Raw genomic sequence first — 19,519 nt, 5'->3', positions numbered from 1 at the left:
CCTACTGTTAATTATAAGCTTTGGCAGCAGTGGGTAGAATGAAGGGACGAACAGAGATAGGCCTATAGATTCTTACCGATGGCTCCTCAAATCCAAACAGGCCCAGCGGTGAGTCGTTTGGCGGGATGTGGACGATCACCTCGGTCTCGTTGCCTAACCTGGCTCCGCCCATCACGCGACTCAGGACCACGCTGAACGTCTCCAGGGGCTCCACCTCAGCGTCGTCCGTGATGGTGATCTGGATGACGGCCACGCCCTGAAACACAGACAAAAAAACAGTCGCTTAAATTCCTGTGCAGTGCCACTGCACAGTGCCAAAATCCACTCCCGTTCATCTATTCACCTGCCCATCTTGGAACGTGACGTTCCCCGAAGCTGGGGTGAAGTCCTGCAGACCGGCAAGGATTGGCAGCGCTTCCCAGAAGGCGATCACCGTGCCGATCCGGCCAGCTAATCGAACGACGGGTAACCGGAGGAGGTTATCGGGAGGAAGCACCTCATAGGCCAACACCTCTCCAGACGACTCCTATGGAGAGAGTCAGTCGTGATCAAAGGCCTCTTTTCATTATGTATTTTGTGTTTCAGTTTTGCATATGTTATCAATTGCAAGGCGTGGCCAGTTACCTTAGAGACGTTGAACTGGAGGACCCCTCTGGGATCATCGTTCTCCTGGATGGTGACTTCAGCGACCTCCAGGCCAGGCCTCCTCATGCTAGGCTGCCCCGCCCCCACTGCCCCGCCCAGCAGCTCCACACCGGTGATGTTGACCAAGAAGCTCTCCGCCAGCTCAGGTACATCATCCTGCACGACAGACAGTCAGACAGACACACACAAAGACAGATGGGCAGACAGACAGACACAGATGGTGAGCTCCAGAGGATCTCAGAAACAGATACACCAGTTCCCTCTGTGGTGTACGTTTGTGAGGATTCAAGGGTGTTTCACCACATGGATTTCGACCAGGGGCCCCTAATCCTTGTACAGGAGAGCCAAAGCTGGTTGCCTTTCATTGTTTCTTAGCACTTATTTGATCAAATAGAACAGTCAATTACATGTTCAACTCACGTTCCACTCCCCTCTTTCTTGAGTTGAAATTTCTACATTAAAAACCAAATCCAGTGCACACTGTGGCGTTCAGGACGAGGGCTGAGGACTCTACTCATGCTCTGAAGTGAACAGTCAGTTGCTGGCTATAAAGACGCAGAGCTGAGTTAGGTTGTACTAGACTAGTAAATGTACTGGTGCCTCTCATGGCCAAGAGGGAACAGTACAGAGGATGCCTCTAGAGATGTCAAACTCTAGTCCTGGAGGGCTGCAGCATCTACAAGTATTTGTGATTTTCTTTCAGTCAGCAGGTTGTGGATTCTAGTGGAGTCACAAAAACACTGCTGAAACACAAGTACTGAGACATACTGACAACTAGCAGGCACTGAGGCCCTCCAGGACTGAAGTCTGTCACCCCTGTTGTAGGGTACAGAGCTCCTGAGGCACACCCTGGTTCTTTTGAACTAACAGTACCGCCTGACATGGGCCCAAGCCTCTTTCCACCCCCTACCTTGTTTTTGCCAAAGAACATGTGTATGCTGGGTGTTTGGGAGCTCCTGGGAGACATGTCAATGTTTCTAATCGTCTTTGCGCCAAAAAACAAACCCAAAATGCAGTTATAGATGCACAAAACAGAAATAGCAACCAAAGGCTGCAATTTAAAGGGTACGGGCTATTTTTATAAAAATGCCACACTTCCTCAATGGTGCGGTGGCTGCAGCTGGTGATAGTTTCATGGCCTCCACTGTGGGCATGGGTCGGGCAAACGGCCCGTTTCTGAGGTAAATGAGTCTAGCAGGCTAGCCGGAGCTAAGAGCGAGAGAGTAAGAACGAGAGAGCGAGAGAATCTGTCCCCCTGTTATCCCCAAACAGCTCCGGGTGAGTCACAAGGGGGTGGGTCTGAGTGGGGCAATGCGTACGGGCAGGAGGGTGACGGTGACCATGGCCGTCCTGGCGTCCTCCTTCATCACCACCATCTCCTCTTTTGGCACAAAGTCCTGGTTCTCGGAGGCCTGGTTGACAGGGAGCCGGGACAGGGCCAGTCTAGTCGCGTAACGGACCGCCACATCCCCGACAAAACCTTGCTCCCTAATGATGGTCAGTGTGACATTGCTGGGCCTTCCTGCACAATTGGAAAGAAACACATCAGCATCAGAATCAAAAGTCTTCGCAACCATAATCATAGGCTGTAGATCCGCAACGAAGATATACTTAATTGTAATATCTAATGGTAAAATTTTTTATGTTCTTTGAAACCTTTTTCAAAATATTATTTAATTATGTTATTCTCATTATATTACAGATTCCATATAATCACCAGATCCATATTTTTTATATTTAAAGTTCTGTCCCCTACCGTTGCAGTTGAAACATTCTGGCTCTAAACATCTCATGAATATTTAAAAAAGCACCAGGAGAATGCTGCGGAAATGTATGTTCTGCCCTGAAAAATGGCACCAAAATTGATTGGTCATGCAATTTGTTTTGCACCAGTCACTGGCATTAGTTTTGCATGTGCTAAAAGGTTTTGCACATGATAATGGTCTTAGTAAATCAGGCCCTTGGAGTATAGTAGAGACAAAGCAAATCCATTACTCTCAGGCTCTTGCGTTAGGATGATCTGGGAGTCCAGGTGCCACCCTATCACTCCATAGGGGGATCCATTGGGTAAGATGGTGATCATGGCGTGGGCCCTCTGGGGGTCTATGACGGCACCCCTCCACTCCTCCCCAATCCCCAAGGTGAAGACATCGGCGAGGGTAATGGTGACCCTCTCCGCCAGCTCTGGGATGTTGTCTGCCAGCACCGTCAGAGAGAGAACCGCCAGTGCTTGGCTGGCTGAGAAGGTCACCTGGAAATGCAACACAGTTAACTCAGACCTATACAAAAACATTGATAGGCTTTGTGAAAAACCAGAAGGGTAAAGAGATGCCTATCAGCAGTAGAACTACAGTGCTGGTTTGTTAATCATCAAGGTCCGTATCATAAAGGCTCTAAAGTGTCTTAGACTGCTGATCTAGGATCAGGTCTCTGCTGAACACGTTAACTTTATCCATTATACGCTAAAAGGCAAGGACTGATCTGAGATCAGAAGTCCTATGGTGTTCCTCAATGAGTTTTGAGGAGTTCCAGCAAAATTAACAGCACTTACCACTCCGGATGTGGGGAAGATATCGCTCAGACTTCCATTGGCAACCCAGCGCACTGTAAGCCTCCCAAAAGTGCCTCTCTTTCTCTCAATGGTCAGAGAAATGAGGTTTTCTTCTTCCAGCTCATCAACATCCTTAGACAACGAGTTCTGGGACAAAAAATTGTGGGGGAGAGTAAAAACCTTCAAGACGTCAAAGAAACAACCAAAATATTTTTTTTAATTTTTTCATTCTTTGAATTAAGCTCAGCACAGGTGCCTGTACCTGGGCAAAGCCTATGATTCCGTAGGCGTCGTCGTTGGGGGAGATGACCACAGTCACATGACCACTGAAGCCAATCTCCGCCCCGCCTTTTGGGTTCTTCAGGCTGACCTGAAAGAACTCCTCCTCCTCAGGGACATTGTCATCAAGGACGGTTACCGCAATCTCCAGTTTGGCGTCTCCCATCTCAAACTGCAGCTCACCAGAACTGATGGAGGACAGCCAGATATATATTTAAAGAAGGAAAGAGAAAAAACCTGACTCAGGTCTTTTTTTCAGGGAAAAGAAACTAAAAATTAAGGTCAACAACAAATAACTTGCTTTCAACAACATAATTGGAAACCTCCCTAAAGCCAGATGTCAAAGAAGTAAGATAACCACCAAACAGAGATAAAATTCATACCAATCTGTGCCACAGAACTGCTTCCTGATCCAGTTTGAGGATCAGTCAGGGAGAGCCAGTGGTCAGTAACTATAATCACTAATTCACTAACTTGTAAAATAAAATGGGAGTGTGAAGTGGAAGACCTCTTCTTCACCATGAACTTTTCCTTTTAACGACTGAAATGTTTTATGTGTTAAGGGAGCATGCCTTCAGAAGTTAAATGTCTTCAGTTTTCAATCAACTCTATGCTACAAACCAGGTTCACCTTAAACAAATTTCCTTGTGTGTCAAAGGCAGTAACCTAGGTGCACACCTGTGGATAATCACATTAATATTGATTAAAAGCAGGTGTTCAAAGGTGATTCTAGTAAGAAAATTCAAAGGGTTGCACACAGTTTTTGTGAAAAACTAGTTTTCCTTTGTGGTTTTTAAATAAACATCTGTATGTTTAATACTTATTTGATAGTTTTTTTTTTTTTTTTTCCCCAATTGATTTGTGAGACAAACCAGTGGCCAGCTTTACCATGTACCTGGGTATGAAGTCGGACTGGTTAGAGATGGATGTCAGCTCATAGATGGTGGAGTCAGAGTCCCCTGTGGCAGCGATGAGGCTTTTCGTGGTGTTGAGATCAGGGACGGGGAGGGACAGGAACTGCCGGGCAGGAGGGGACTCCAGTACCGTGGAGAACTGGTTCAGCTCAGACTTCCAGGAATACAGAGCCGATCTGTTGCCACCAGCCAGCAAGATGTGTGCTGACAGCGACCAAAATTTTGTCAGTTGGATCAGTACATATATCTTTTTTAAACCCCCCCCCTTTTCCTGAAGTTAGCAAACTACACCAGGCTGCCATTTTACCCTGTGCAAATAATCTGTACGGCTATTTATTATATTGCTATGCAAATTCTGAGCTAAAACTGCATAATGTTTATGTTATTTTTAACCTACTGTATTTCCAATTATCCAACCCCATGTCTGCCCTTAAGAAATTAAACAATATTGCTATATACTGAAAAATATGCTGTGGTACACTGAATAATACATTTGAATATATGGAGGAAATACAAACACATTCTCAACACATGCCTATGTATTTTTTCATGTATTTTATAATATATTCTGTTGGTGAATGTGACATTGATATCTGGGGTGCAGACCATGCAGGAGGATGTGACTCTGATTGGAAACTCACTTATCCCCGAGGGAGGGGTGAAGCTGTGGACCGACACTAGGCCGGGGAGGGGGATGGACTGGGCATGCTCAAAGGAAGACTGCCGGGGCCCCCACACCAGCACTTCACAGCTGGAATTGGGTCCTGCAGGGAAAAGCATACATGTGGGGTGAGAATGAGGCACATGTATGCATGCCCGCACACATGCATGCCTGCACACACATACACATACACAGACAGCAAAATTCAACGTTTGGTCTGAGAGCCTACCAATAATGCGTGTTTTATTCTTGTAGTTCCTGTCCACAGACGCCTGGGTCAATTGCAGTGTGTTTAGCTGGAGTTTGAACCTTAGGTCTAAACCCACAGACCACAGAGTTACATCACAACAGGAACAGCTAATCCTTATTTCACAGATTCAGATAGCTGTACTATCTCCAGCTAAGCACACTGCAGTTGACCCATTGAGTTGTAGTTCTATTAGCATTTATGTGTTCATTATTTCACATTGGATATATACTTGGTCACCAGATTTGGGACTGTTGCTCATACGTCTATAAGGTTGTGCACTTTACATGGTAAGTCACTCTGGACGACAACATCTGCTAAATGACTATAATCCAATTTTATTTAACTTCTTTGTGCGACTTCCAGATTGAGATACAATTTTTAACTCAAAGCATAGCCATTGAGATGAGAATAAAGATGTAACATACAATAATACAATCTGTTTGTTGTTACCAAAGTGTGTTTCTTCCTGCTTGTGCGGGAAGTGCCTCAGTGCCTGCCTGAATCTGAAGGCGCATTGTAAGAACAGCGCTGCAATGAACCTCCGGATTCAATCGGATAACAAAACCGCCTCACAACCCCAAAATTAATGCGCCTCTTAACTCCAGTCTGTGGTCTGCGAACATTTTGAAGCACGGACATGGTTCCGGAGCCACCCTCGTATTGCTTGTCTTGCGCAACAGACATTGGGTCTGTCTCTTGTGAATGGAGATATTATTTTACCAACAGCACACACTGAGCGCTGTCACAGTTGTTTATAATCATCCCATTGACACAGACAAGGGCCGGGCCGCCGTCAGAAACGCTGCCCACCCAACCACGGCAAATGACAAGCCTCGCGCTCAACTGCGGTCGCCACGCGGTCCCTTCCGGAAAACCGAAGTAAGCGATACGCTCCGGCGCCGGGTTTGAAGCTGGCGAACGACGGGGGGTTTCAAACATTTTTGGGGTCAGCGAGCTAAATCCCGCTTCCGAACATAAGGAAGCCGCTCGATCGCGAGCGGCTTCAACGCTTGGTTTTTTTCTTCACACCGTGTCCTCGTCTCTGAACAACATCAAAAACTGTCTCGCTCTAATGCATCTAAATATACGATTTACACACCACACAGGCCGCTTCATAAAGTTAAGTAAGATTAAGAGGAAACAAATTCAATCGCCAAGCAGATAAATTATGACCGGATTCAAAAGAAAAAAAAAAAACACTTTGCGTCTGAAAAAGGGGACGACACGCAGAAAATATTTTATGGCAAATATCACAGAAAGGTCACCTTCAGTGACGAGCAGCAAGTACAGGCTGCCCTCCATGGGGAAAGACTCCACTTGTTTAACCGGACCGTTGGCAGAGAGAGGCTGTGGATTCCGGAACTGTCCGTCTGTCCACTGGTACAGCAGACAGCCGTCGGTCGTTCTCATGAGACCCATGGCCAGGTACAGGACACGCCCTCGAAGGAACAGAGACGTGCTCAGAACCCCCTGGAGCCCCAGGTTCTGGTGGGGCGTGAACTCGCCCTCTGTCCTGACAAAGACCTGTGGACATATCAAAGATGTTACATTAGAAGAACAGAGACTCCCATGGTCACATCACAGAGTGGACCATCTCTACCAAACTATACAGTATCTCTGGACATACTGTATTTTATGATGTTATGGAGAATGACTGATCCACCCCGTCTGTCAGAACATGGCCTGGAATGCTACAGAGCATGAAAAGAACAGCTCCTACCTTTCTAGCCACCATTCAGTTTCTAATTGCTGCCTTCACATTAGTCTTATATTGATTTAAATGCTTCCATCTACTACATAAATGTTATAGTACAGCTATAACCCTTCTTTTTATCAAGTTGTACATCTTTGTAAAGTTTCCCCTCTTACCTGACTTGATGCAATCAAATAATCTTTACTGTCCACTGAGAAGTATTTGATGTCATGAGCTTCAACGCTCAACATTTGTTCCTGAAAAATATAAAATAACCAGGTTCAGGGACACGATGACCAACCAAGAGTGAGACGGTGAAGCCGTTGATATGACCACGGGTGTGCATTGCAGACTCACCAGTGTGAGGTTCAAATCCGGTTGTAGGCGGAACAAGCTGATGTTGGTGGCGCTGGACTCAGGAAGGCCCCCATGAGAGACTGCTATGTAGGGGATGGAGCTGTTCGTAGTGAAGCCTGTGCACTTCTTGGGGTCCTGGACCATTACAAACTATTCCGCAAGGAGAAAGAATATGGACCGTGAGTGTGCCTGCTACAGCATCATGTGATTAAATTATACCAATCACCACAAAGAACCAGCCAGCTCAAGGAAGATTATATGCAAGAAGTGGAAGTTCAGTGAGAAATGTTGGCATTTCAGGATTACCTGAATCAACCAATCCAGCCCATATCACACCCTGTCTATTAACTGCATGTTCCACAGTATGTATTTACGATTTGTATCAATCCTCCGGTTTGGCATAGCTAACCTACGTTTAGAGCATTAGTGGTGTTACTGGCTTGGGAATGTTGTTAGTCAGATCTGGCTCTATTGCTCACATAACGCATAAGTTGGATGGACCTATGAGTCATTCTGGAAAAGACCATCTGCTAAGTGAATGTAATACACTGTGATCTGATGTACCTCCAGTGGCACAAAGACCCCCTGCCACCTGTAGAGAGTGGCAAGGGTGGGGCCGGAGCCGCCAGAGAGGCTCCTCCCCAGTCTCATGGCGAGGGGTGGGTCGCTATTGGCCAGGTTGCACCAATCAGCCGTGAGGTTCTCCTGAAAGCGCTGATACACAGCCAGGACTGGGACGTCTCCCTCTGAAATGAACAAAGACAATGCCTCCTTCACAATTCTGCGTGATGCAGTAACAATATGGCCGACTGAGAACCACAGGACCTTCAAGCAATGGTTTAAGAGAAACATGACCACTAATTAATTAGCAAATTTTTCAAACGATTCAGGTGTTTTAATTAAACATGCAGAGAAAAATATTTAAATTGTTATTTGAAAACTAATGGCTGTAACCAATTGTGCTGCAAAAATGTGTAAATATATCAAGGGATTAGATTAAATATACTGTGATAAGTAATTAATTTGCAAATGTTTCAAGTGGTTTAACATGTTAAATATGCAGTGACAACTGCTTGATTTGGGGATTAGGTGCGATGGATTAGGTTTTCCAGTAAAGTGGCTAAACTCAGATTTGCCCTTGAGTGACCTGCTAAACACCGCAGCTTTGAGATTCTGATCCGATGAGTCTTTTGGCACAAACAGGCTCTCTTACTCATGCCAAAGGCCGTGTCTGACTGGGTCTCCCACTCCACGCTGACCGCCGTCTCCAGGCCGTTACTGCGGGAAACGGTGAAAAACACGGTCCTGTTCCCTTCCTCCACGGTCACCGTGTCCGTTCTGCACACACACACGCACACACACACACATACGTAAGCACACAAGCACACACAAACGCACACAATGGAGTCAGTTCAGAAGTGGCTATTGCATTGTATTCTCAAATATAAAGACTCAGCATAATCAGGGTGCTACTTCAGTAAAGAAATATGAAGTAGAGATTGAAAACAGGAAACAATGTTAAATAAGCTGCAGGGAAAAGGACCACATTACCCTAAATATTTCTAAAATACAAAGGTTGCCTGGGAAATTTAGATACTACATGACAGTGCTGGACTGGAAATAAGTGTGTTTCAGTACTATATATATATATTTTTTAAGTGTGTTTCAGTACTATAATTTATTTTGCTTTTGTTCCTATTTTATACTCTCGTTTTTGATCTGGATTTTTTGTCCTGCGTGTCATCAGAGTACTAGCCTGGGATAGAGCCCCACACACCCCCCACCTGTTTTCAGAAGGGAAGATTCGGAAGAGGCCGAGGGGGGCCTGGTTCTGGAGGACTGTGATGATGGTCTCCAGGTTTTGGCCCAGTCGCGCCCCTCCTGTGGGGTTGGACAGGGTCACGGTGAAGGTCTCGTTCACCTCCGGCTCCTCGTCCAGCACCGCCCAGATCTCCAGGGCCTGAGAGACCACAGGGCTGTTATCAGTTTGAAATCTTCATAATATTATATCTACCTGTAAATTCCATGCCCAACTTCACTCTCTCCACTTGATTACCAAATACCATTATAATCACTACAAAACCTACAAGTGAATTCAATAACTAAACTATTTCCAGAAAACCTTGAATCAATTTCATTCACAAGGCAAGCATATGACACATATACTTAAACCAACTGTCCTAAACAGCTAATTAAGTAGTCTCCATTATTTATAGCAGTTCCTTAACACATTCCCAAATTTGGCCTTGCACTCTCATTACCTTGAACCTCACTCCATCCTCCAGGACCACAAACCCCTGGGAGGGCACCAGGTCGCCTGTGGAGAGGGACCCGTTGGCGTCAGTGATGAGGAACTGGACGCTGACGGTGCCGAAGGTGCCCTGGGGAGGGTCGCGCACCACGTAGAGGGTGGCCACACTCCGCGACAGGCCGGACAGGAAGGTGGGCTCCTGCAGCAGGAAGTCCTCCGTGCCGTTGAAAGAGATCACCCCGCGACCGTCGTCGCTGGTCAGGATCGTCACCGTCGCTGTGGACCGAAAGATGGCTTTTAGCTGAACCTAAAGCGTTGCTACGATCATAGTTTTGTTCATTAAGTAATGCCGTGGAAAGGTGGTTTCCTGAGCCTCATAATAAGCGAAGCTACAATAACCTTTCAATCTGTGGCTTATTTGAACCAATCAAAATAACTTCCTTACTACAGTAGAAAACAGCGATTGGTTTTCACTAGTGAGCTATGACAGCTCCTCCCATTTTGGGTTTCATTAAGCTTCAAACCTCCATCACTGCTTCAAAGCCCAAAAGCAAGTTTCATAACGGATAAATAATGAAGTCGTTGCAGTCTAGCTGGCCCAGCCTGCATGCCTCATTTCCACACTATACTTGTGCACACAGTAATTCCCCAGTACAAGCATATCATCACAGGTACCTGTAGTGTTCTGGCCCAGCTCCAGCCCAACAGAAGGATTGGCCAGAATGAGCTGGAATTTCTCGTCTCCCTCGGGGATGTCATCGTCCAGTATCTGCACTTCGACGAACTTGTGCGTCTCCCCGTCAGCAAAGTGCAGGATCTGCGAAACGCATATATCTGATTAAGACATTTAGACCGTGGAGTGTAATCACAGATTACGGTTAGCCCGAACGAAAGGCCGCAAACCAAACGTGGGTGTGGCAATCGCCCGGATATGTATTTAGATCACAGACCAGGTCTAAACAGGTTTGTGTGGAGAAAAAGCCCTTCTCGTAAAAGAAAGAAAAGCAAAACTTTACAGCTCTGGTATTGCCTAATTTCAGTGTAGCTGGCTTTAGCTTGAACAACACAGTATAGTGACATAGGTGTGGTCCAAACCTAAAATCGTGTCAGTTTTTACTGTATACTTGTATTATTTAGTTTTTTGTATATTTACACATATCACTAAACACATTACATTGAATGCCTGGATGCTCTATGCACAGGACTTTGGAAGCTAAAACAGCTTAAATAAGCTTGTAACAACTTAGGTTACTCCATAGCTCACCATGATCAGCGACATCTGGATATTTATGCATTAAGCTTATTACATAGAAAAAATGTGTGTAGAAAGAAAAATGTTCAGCCTAACAAAGTATACATTGTTCTTACCTGACTCATATAAAAACTGCCAGAGTGGATTTAAAATTAAGAATTTTGCTGTGTCCCTCAGCATGATACTGTGTAGGTAACAAGCTACACACTGCGGGGGACTTTCAGGTAACAGGTATTTAACTTTAACTACTTCCAGTAAAACAGGAGCTGTAAAGCGTGCTCCAAAAAACAACAACAAGAAGACAGAACCTCAGGCCTACCGTCGACGTGGCGTTAAAATCCAGTCCCATCTGCGCCTCCAGGTTCTGAGCGTAAAAGAAGAGCGAGACGTTCCCGTACGAGCCCCTGTTGCGGTACGCCACCAGCGTCAGCGACCTCGCCGTCTCGTTGACCTCAAAACTGGAGAGGGGAACAGACAGAGACGGCGGTTAGCACAGGACAGGGAGGTAAAAAACACACACCGGGAGACGCACCAATGTTCCCGACGGCAACATGGAGTTAATGAATAACATTAAAGAACAAGCACACACATACAGCGTGACAGCAACATCTGTACCCGGAATGCCATCTACGGCAAGCGACCCCGGTGACCTCACAGAGGTCATCCGCGGCGCGTGAGCGGTACGTACTCCGTGTTCTGCCACCCGACGACGCCTCTGACTCCGTCGTTGGCGCCGATGCTGATCTCCGCCACCAGGCCCTGCGTATCTGGGAACAATCAGCGGGTTTCTGTGGTCACGCCGCGTTCGTACCGGAGACCCGGGTTTAGCGGCGCTCTCGCGCTAACGGCTCCCCCCAGCGAAAGCACGCGCTGAGACGCTCCTGCCAATAGCGTCGCCTCTCTACGCCAGGCATGCCCCGACCCGGTTTTGCTTGGCCCGGTCCGGCTTACCGCACGGCAGACTGCGTCCCAGAACCCGCTGATCCAAAGTGCCCTTTGATTTAGGACACAGTCAATCAAACGGGTTCTGGGGGGGGGGTCTCCCAGTGCCAGAACTGTCAGCGACACCACATTGTCTCCCATGAATTTCAGGCTAGATTAACTAGAGTATCTATAGCTAGAGTAATTAATCTGGAAAAAAAACCCACATTTTTCACAGAATAAAACATTTTGAAAGCATGACAGCCTACAAAGGGTTACAAACGTAGTACCTCATACTAGGATATGCAAGGCAGCGTATAAAGCACTACAGTACATACAGAGTGAGGTCTCTGTCATTACCTTTGAGCGTGTAAAGAACCACATCTAATGGAAACACAGGAAGGATTGCGGAAAGAGAAAGGAAAGGAGAGAGAAGAAGAAACCGCATGGGATAAGCAAGCAGGAATGAAATAGCCACAGTCATAGCACAGAAAATTAACAGAGAGCAGATGTATATTACACAGATGTGTATTTATATTAATTTGATATTTGGCTTCCAACATTGAATATTAAAGCAAATAAGCCTTTTTTCTTTCTTGGCAAGTGCTGTAACGAGAGTATTTATAATGTCAACAAATTATTCTTTAATGGAGGGCTTTTAATCTCTGTGAATATTTATGAGAAATAATTAAATGGAAGTAATGTATTCTTTTATCTGGCAAGTGTTTGAATATCAATCAATGCAAATGAGTGTGCAAATAATCAAAGAGGAGTTTCTTCCCCCCCTTCTATTTTTTTAGTATGGCTCAATATTTTAGACAGCTGAAAGTTGAGAAGGAAATGGCAACAGATCAGTGAATCGTGTAAAAATGAAGTGACACAGCACATATGAACAAAATATACTTCATATATCTCTCTTAAAAATAAAATACCAAAAATAAATTGTAAGATTAAACACTTGATTACAAAAAAATGTCCGTTAGCCAAGCAAAAGCACACAGACTGTCTCACAGGCGGTACCTAATTTAGGAGGGGGCATGAGGGTTGTGACGAGAACCGCAGATGTGATATTGACCAGGAAGAATTCCTGCAGTTCAGGGATGTCGTCCTGAAAGAAATACAATACAGTTTCGAGCTTTGCGTGCTAGTAGAGAAAAGAGCCTTAGAAAGGGCACTGATCAAAGTACAGCCCTAAGCTAATGGTACTGATGTAACACTTCCATTCCGTGGCATTAGCTTTGCTCCTGCTGATATTCTCAGTTCATGTTTTCAGTACAACTATAAATGTGCACACATACAGAACTAAGCATGGCCATTGAACTCCAGTGTTAAACAGATTTGCAACTCTTCATAGAACTAATATTTACTGGATTGGAAACAAAGCCTCAGCTAAAGCTGTGACTTGTTGAATTACAGTAAATGAGGAAGACCAATGTAGACTGGCCACTAGATGTCTTACGTCTAGGACGGTGATGGAGATGGCCACGGAGGTCTGTCCATCCTGCATCAGCACGAACCCCGACACAGGGACAAAGTCCAGGCCCGGGTCGGCCAGTGCCCCTTCCGTCAGGGTCAGGTCCTGTAGCGACCCTCTCACCGTTTCGTAGCTGATGTTGACCACCCCTGCAGGGAGAGAATTGGAAAACCGTTATACACTCTATCAGGCTGTTCTTGGAGCAGAATGCAAAGCACTTAGACGGCAGGTCTTCTATAATTCAGATAAACCATGCTATGCTACTGTTCAGATTTTTCATACCAGTTTTGATGCAGTTGGCACAGAGCTCACATCACACCTCACAAGATACATGTCAAAATTTCAAGTGTGCTGTTCTTCATGGATAGATTTTGGGGGAAGTTAGTGTCTTATGGACATTAGCCTTGTGATTTCACAGAACAGAGGTTGAAGAGGGCCAGTTTAAAACACTGAATGGGCTGGAATTTTGTTTCTAATATCCGTACAAAATGATGGCGGTTTCTCTTCCACCAGACTCCGCCAGCTCTACCTCTGGCAGGTACTGACCTGAGGCACCGAACTCGCGGTTGACAAAGATGGTGAGGGTGACGTTGCGCTCCTCTGTGAACACCCTGAGGGAGGAGGGCGGGATGCTCAGCAGACCGAACGGCTCGTCGCTGGCTTCGACCGTCACCACCGCCTCGCGCCCTTGGATGTCCAGCGCTGCCATACCTGTCACTATCACACCTGAGGGACAGAGTATTTACTGACTGAGAAACAACATCAACAGAGAGACATTATGTATTGACTGACTGAGAAAGAGTGACTGACTCAGAAGTCACAAGAGACAATGACTGAGCTCACAATGAGTGACTGAGAAAGCAAAGAAATGGTGTGAATGAGCTAAAACCGACTGGGTAACAAAATCAGAGTTTTTATGGAACATTTACAGAATGACCGAGCTTAGACTCACTGACTGACTGACCCACAGACTGACTGACATACAGGAGCTGAGTGACACAGTGACTGAGCACATGCTAACTGACAGAGACTGAGACAGGGAGATTGGGTTTACCTTGCGTGCGGATATTTGACAGAGTAACTCTGTACTCCTCTTTGTCCTCTGGCGTCCCATCATCCAGCAGCTGCAGGACTACGGTGTAATTCAGCATGCCCTGATCAAACATTCAAACAAATATTCAAACACCACTCAAACATACACACCGACCAAATAATGCCCTTATCAGCCACAAGGACAAACACCAATCAAACATACACACCTACTAAATAATGCCCTGATCAGCCAGAACAGATAAACACCAATCAAACATAGTACACACCTACTAAATAATGCCCTTATTAGCCACAACGAACAGACAAACATACACACCTACTAAATAATGTATTGATAAGCCACAATGAACAGTCAAACACTAATCAAACATACGCACCTAACAAATAGTGCCCTGATCAGTCAAAATGAACAGTCAAACACCTATTTAACATACACATCTAACCCATTTTCAAATGCAGCTAAAAGAGAATACTACGTCATTCACAATGTAAGGTAAAGTGCACCAGACTGAGGAAGAGAGTGTTTGTTGTGACACGATTTCTCACCTGAGTGAAGAAGAGCACACCGGACGTTTCCGCGAACGTCTGCGCCACGCGGTTGCCTTGGATCCTCCAGTCCACGGTGACGTTCCCTCGCCCCGGAGCCGTCCTCACCACCATCAGCTGCAGGAGCTCTCCTTCAAACGCCCACACACCGCATTAAAAAGCCGTCACCAAGAACACGCCACGCAACTGTGGTAAAACACCTCACACTGATGAAGACTAAAGAGAGGACACTAGGAATTGCTGGCAAATCAGACACTTTAGATTTTCATCATGTGGGTATCTGCATGTAAGCTATACTTATGGGCCTATATACTTACACACTTAAAATGAGTTTTACAGCAAATACTGGAATCTACACCTACAGATACAGCTTTCAGCCATGGTAACATTCCTGTAAAAAAAAGCCTTTCATATTTCCAACCTATCAAAAGGAAAAGCTTTGAACCAGCAAGTGAAGCACCAGAAAACACAGCATGACGCAGAAATGAATGCGTTTGTGTGAAGCAGGCAACGGCAGAAGCACCATGGTCATGCAGGAAGGTAAGGTACTCACTGTAACATTAAGGGCTGTTTTCATTTGTAAAAACGGAAGAGTGAAGTAATTTGAAAGTGCAAAAGCATGCAATACATTTCTTGCATGTGTACGTATGTCCAGGCCCCTTAAGAAAAAACCAACACCGCAATAACAGAATTATTAAAAACAGACAGCGGCAGGTTTTGTCAATCCAGCAGAATTTCATGCACAAGCCACTTTGCCAAAAAGCTGACCAATGGGTCTTCCAGGCAAACCCATCCCCCAATCTCCTTGAAACATACACAGTAAAATGTCCAATGAGTTAATTCACCACTTAATAGATAACATTTGGTCCCACAGTGAGCTATCTGTTAAGTGTTAAATTAACACTGTTAGTGTTGAATTAACACTGGACATTTTACTGTGTAGTCATCATCATAGCCACTATTGCCTAAATTGAGTTCATGTAACTCTATACATTCTCAGAATTGACCAATGAGTGATTTGACAGAAGACTGAGCAGATACTATTACATGTTCTTTGCCCCCTAGTGGAAAAACATAGTTACTTTACTTCTTCGAGGGAGCTACTCATTTTGAAAATTCAGCGAGGGACACAACTTTTTCTTCCCCCAGATCCAGAACCAGAAATCCCCCACAATTTAAGTGGCTAATGTCTGTCATCTCTTCAGCTGGAAGAGCACTTCTTCTGATTATATCCCTCTCTCTCTGGATTGGTTTCAGAGTCCCGAGGGGCAGTTTGACTGAACGCACCATTAGTCAGAGGTATTAGGATCCACCGCAAAGAGAATTAAAGTGTTCCGTCATGCATGCACAAAAGCCATGCCACCTGCCGCATCCGCCACCTGTTGTAGGAATGCTTCGCATGCTGACTCACGTTTCTTCACATAGAGCATGCTTAATCACGGTGGCCGCCATGCCCAGCCCTTAGCTGAACACTCAGGGAAACTGTGAGTCGCAGTCACTCAACCATTTTCACAAATACATTATTCGAGGCACATAAAACTATTTATTTTATCATTGGACCAAAGATCAGCTTCTTACAGAATGTCGCTGAATGCATGACCAAAACAAAAATGGTCTATGTCAAATATGAAAAGGCCACACAGAGGCCTCTGCATTTTAATTAAAATTTTAATGTAACAGAAAAAACAATGCAAAATAATAGTAGAAGGTTAAGTGCAACAAAACATGGATTTAATTGACACTGTCAGCACTTCCTTTTCAGTTTTTATTCCCTCAAAACTGGTCTAGATGTAGCATCTTGATATTTTCGCAAGCTGTATGTTTTTGGGCCAGTACATACTACACAGTTCAGCTTGAAACTGCAGCATGGTGAGACCTGAAACAAGTAGCTAAAGGAATACGTCACCCACTTACAATTCTTACTGCTTAAAAGGCTGTGGACCCCTGTGGATTCATATTGGTCCCATAATTACCCATTTTAATGCTTGCATCACAGAGTCACCATGATCTGCATTTCATGCTTTTTCCTAGTTCACAATTAACCAGTTGCAAAAGGGACACAGCACTCAGCTTACCAATAAAATACCTCAAGCCAAGCATAAACTAATTAAATTCAAATGCCTCATTCATCTAAATCAGTGGCAAAGGTTCATGGTTAGCAAGCTCTGATTGGTCGGTAAAATCCTACCAATCAACTGGCTGCTGCTGGTTAATTGTGTTACATTACACTCTGTGCATGTGGAACAGTGGGGTGGCGGTTTATGTGAATTCACTGGCCCATATGTGGTTTCTTTTTAAGACCAGAAAGGCTACGCTGCTCTTTTCCCCCACAGGCAAAACAGGGACCCTGAATGTGCACACTAGAATGATTCACATTAGAGCTGAATCTACATAAACCGTAACGTAATTGTGCTGCTTTAGTGCAAATTACAGAGTTTATTCACAAGTGCATACACATGTACAGTAACTTGGTGCAACTGTCCTCCATGCCAAGGAAACACTATTTACACACGTCTAACAAAGGTAAAACATGCCGAAGGACATGGTATTCATTCACATTTGCTAGACAAGAAATAAGACAGACTTCTAAGCAGATGTAGGGAGTCCATTGTGTAGCTGATATATACAGTGCACTACAAAATCAGTTTCTGTGTCTATTATAGAGGTTTCAAACTAAGATCCTGAAGGGCTACAGCCAGCCAAGCCAATACAGCTAAGATGTTACTTGAAAAAAATCAACAAAGTCACAGTCCTTCAGGAACTGAGTTTGAAACTTTTTGACAACTGTACAAGACACTTGCACCTGAGATCTCAATCCCCAAGCCTAGAGGTCTACAGTGCCCACAGGTTTTGCAAATTCCCTTCAATTAACAGCTGGTTTTGTTGGAAAGAAAATGTCTGTGGTCTCTTTAGCCAAAACCAGCAGACACTGTGGCCCTCCAGGACTTGAGTTTGAAATCCCTGACTTCCACCTATAAAATTACTAGCAGATATTTATAGATTCCACATTGCATGTCAGATGCAAAGTGTGAGCAGAGCTCATTGTCTGCATAGTCACAAACCGAAGACAGGGGCGTGGTCAGTCAGGGACGTGGGATGGGGGGGATAGTGTCGGAGCTCGTGAAGATGAGGTTGAGGATGAGGAGGGCGGTGAGCAGGCAGAGGCACCCACCTTCTCGAGCGATGACGGAACGGGAGGCGGCGTGGAACCCCACCATGCCTGCCACGTGATCGTTGGCAAGGATGACCACGGTGACCGTGTCGGAGCTGGGGAGGATCCGGCTGCCCCCCTCAGTCTTCACCAGCCCGATCATGAGCGTCTCGTTATCCTCCGGCTCTGTGTCGTCCACGATGAACAGCTCAATGGTCTTCCTCAGGTCCCCTTCAGAATTTCATATATAAAATAGTAATAAAATACAGTAAAACTTAAAAAAATAAAAATAAACATTCATAATAGGTGCGCCACCATGCCTCAGCCAAGCTGACAAGATGGTAGAAGACCTGTTCTTTCTAATATACACAACCTTACAGAGGACATGGTAATGCCAAAACGTTATCTACTATCCTCCATCCTGTACCATTAAACTGGGCATTATTCATAGTGTTGCCTCTTCTTTAAATTTCCGTGGTAAAATATGTTTTCATATTAAGATATCTAGCGAGCAGTTTTGGTTGTGCTTTGGTCCACAATGGTACTCAGTTTCACAGACATACCCTCTACGAAGGTGAGGGTTTCCCCCGTCCCGTTGAAATCCACGTTGGGCGTGGCGGTGCCGCCAACGAACCTCCACTCGACGGTCACCTGACCCAGGCTGCCCACCCTCCTCTCTACGACCAGCAGGACAGAAGTGCGAGGCTCCTCCCTCACCTCCAGGTAGAGGCCATTATTTGAGGCATTGGGGCTGATGCAGTACAGCAAAAAGACCCCGAAAGCGTCCCCATTCATGCCGATGGTCACGACCGCTGAATCCGGCTGACCTATCATGGGTTGGTTCCTTGCGGGCACGGTCTTGTTGACCAAGTTGACCTTCAGAATATAGACGTTGAAGCTCTCATCCACCTCTGGTAGTGTGTCTGTCAAGATGGGTACGGTGAGGTTGGCTATTCCCGCCCCGTCGAACATGGTGGCCACCTGACTGGTTACCAGCAGGTAGTCGGATCCAGCGATAGCCTGAGAGCTGAACAGGGAGGAGGTGGCCGTTGAGTTTTTGATGTAGGTGAGAAACTGTGGTGAGTTGGCCAGTTGGCTGGCTCCCTCGTTCACCCAATCGCAGGTGGCCACGCTGGAGACGTTGGAGAAGGAGAAGGCCTGGCAGGCTCGTTCACGGAGGCAGAACGCTGCACAGGCCACCAGGGGCTGCTTGCTGGAGGTGATGTTCACTTGCCTGCGGGTGGCGCCAGAAGGTACCGCCATTACTGGCTGTCCGAAGTATAGGAGAAGGTCCTGGCCAACCTTCAGAGCATTGCTGACAACATCGATCTCTGATGTGCTGTACAGGATCTCCAGATTTCCAAAGTGACCTCCACTGGAATTATGAAACGAAACAACAAAAGGTATTTAAAAGCATGTGCATGCGTGCATTCAATAAAACAATAAATGTCATTTAACCTAATTGTTTAAGTGTGTTTTCTGTATGGGTGGTATGCATGTTTTGTGTTTGTGTGTATGTGT

At 45.5% G+C, this 19,519-nt stretch overlaps 1 protein-coding gene across 4 annotated transcripts in view; it reads right to left on the bottom strand.

Moving 5' to 3' along the window:
* The window catches only part of adgrv1 (adhesion G protein-coupled receptor V1), a 156,902-nt gene that overhangs the window by 83,921 nt on the left and 53,462 nt on the right, over positions 1-19,519 (bottom strand). For 2 of the 4 annotated variants that reach the window (XM_035379888.1, XM_035379890.1), the window contains 27 exons: positions 18,562-19,373; positions 18,020-18,229; positions 14,848-14,978; positions 14,303-14,402; positions 13,795-13,974; positions 13,234-13,397; positions 12,795-12,882; positions 12,135-12,158; positions 11,542-11,620; positions 11,173-11,311; positions 10,277-10,418; positions 9,612-9,877; positions 9,135-9,310; positions 8,564-8,688; positions 7,915-8,096; positions 7,351-7,500; positions 7,170-7,250; positions 6,566-6,824; positions 5,031-5,153; positions 4,371-4,593; positions 3,459-3,663; positions 3,197-3,343; positions 2,641-2,896; positions 1,965-2,167; positions 625-801; positions 344-526; positions 77-256 (listed from right to left, as the gene is read on the bottom strand). In XM_035379888.1, the coding sequence (XP_035235779.1) occupies positions 77-256; positions 344-526; positions 625-801; positions 1,965-2,167; positions 2,641-2,896; positions 3,197-3,343; positions 3,459-3,663; positions 4,371-4,593; positions 5,031-5,153; positions 6,566-6,824; positions 7,170-7,250; positions 7,351-7,500; positions 7,915-8,096; positions 8,564-8,688; positions 9,135-9,310; positions 9,612-9,877; positions 10,277-10,418; positions 11,173-11,311; positions 11,542-11,620; positions 12,135-12,158; positions 12,795-12,882; positions 13,234-13,397; positions 13,795-13,974; positions 14,303-14,402; positions 14,848-14,978; positions 18,020-18,229; positions 18,562-19,373 (5,005 nt within the window). The remainder of the gene's footprint in view (positions 1-76; positions 257-343; positions 527-624; positions 802-1,964; positions 2,168-2,640; positions 2,897-3,196; positions 3,344-3,458; positions 3,664-4,370; positions 4,594-5,030; positions 5,154-6,565; positions 6,825-7,169; positions 7,251-7,350; positions 7,501-7,914; positions 8,097-8,563; positions 8,689-9,134; positions 9,311-9,611; positions 9,878-10,276; positions 10,419-11,172; positions 11,312-11,541; positions 11,621-12,134; positions 12,159-12,794; positions 12,883-13,233; positions 13,398-13,794; positions 13,975-14,302; positions 14,403-14,847; positions 14,979-18,019; positions 18,230-18,561; positions 19,374-19,519) is intronic. The other 2 variants (XM_035379889.1, XM_035379891.1) reach the window with 1 other exon arrangement.

The sequence above is a fragment of the Anguilla anguilla genome, chromosome 10 (genome assembly GCF_013347855.1).
Source record: "Anguilla anguilla isolate fAngAng1 chromosome 10, fAngAng1.pri, whole genome shotgun sequence".
NCBI classification, from domain to species: Eukaryota; Metazoa; Chordata; class Actinopteri; order Anguilliformes; family Anguillidae; genus Anguilla; species Anguilla anguilla.
This window is presented reverse-complemented; position numbering and strand designations above follow the sequence as displayed.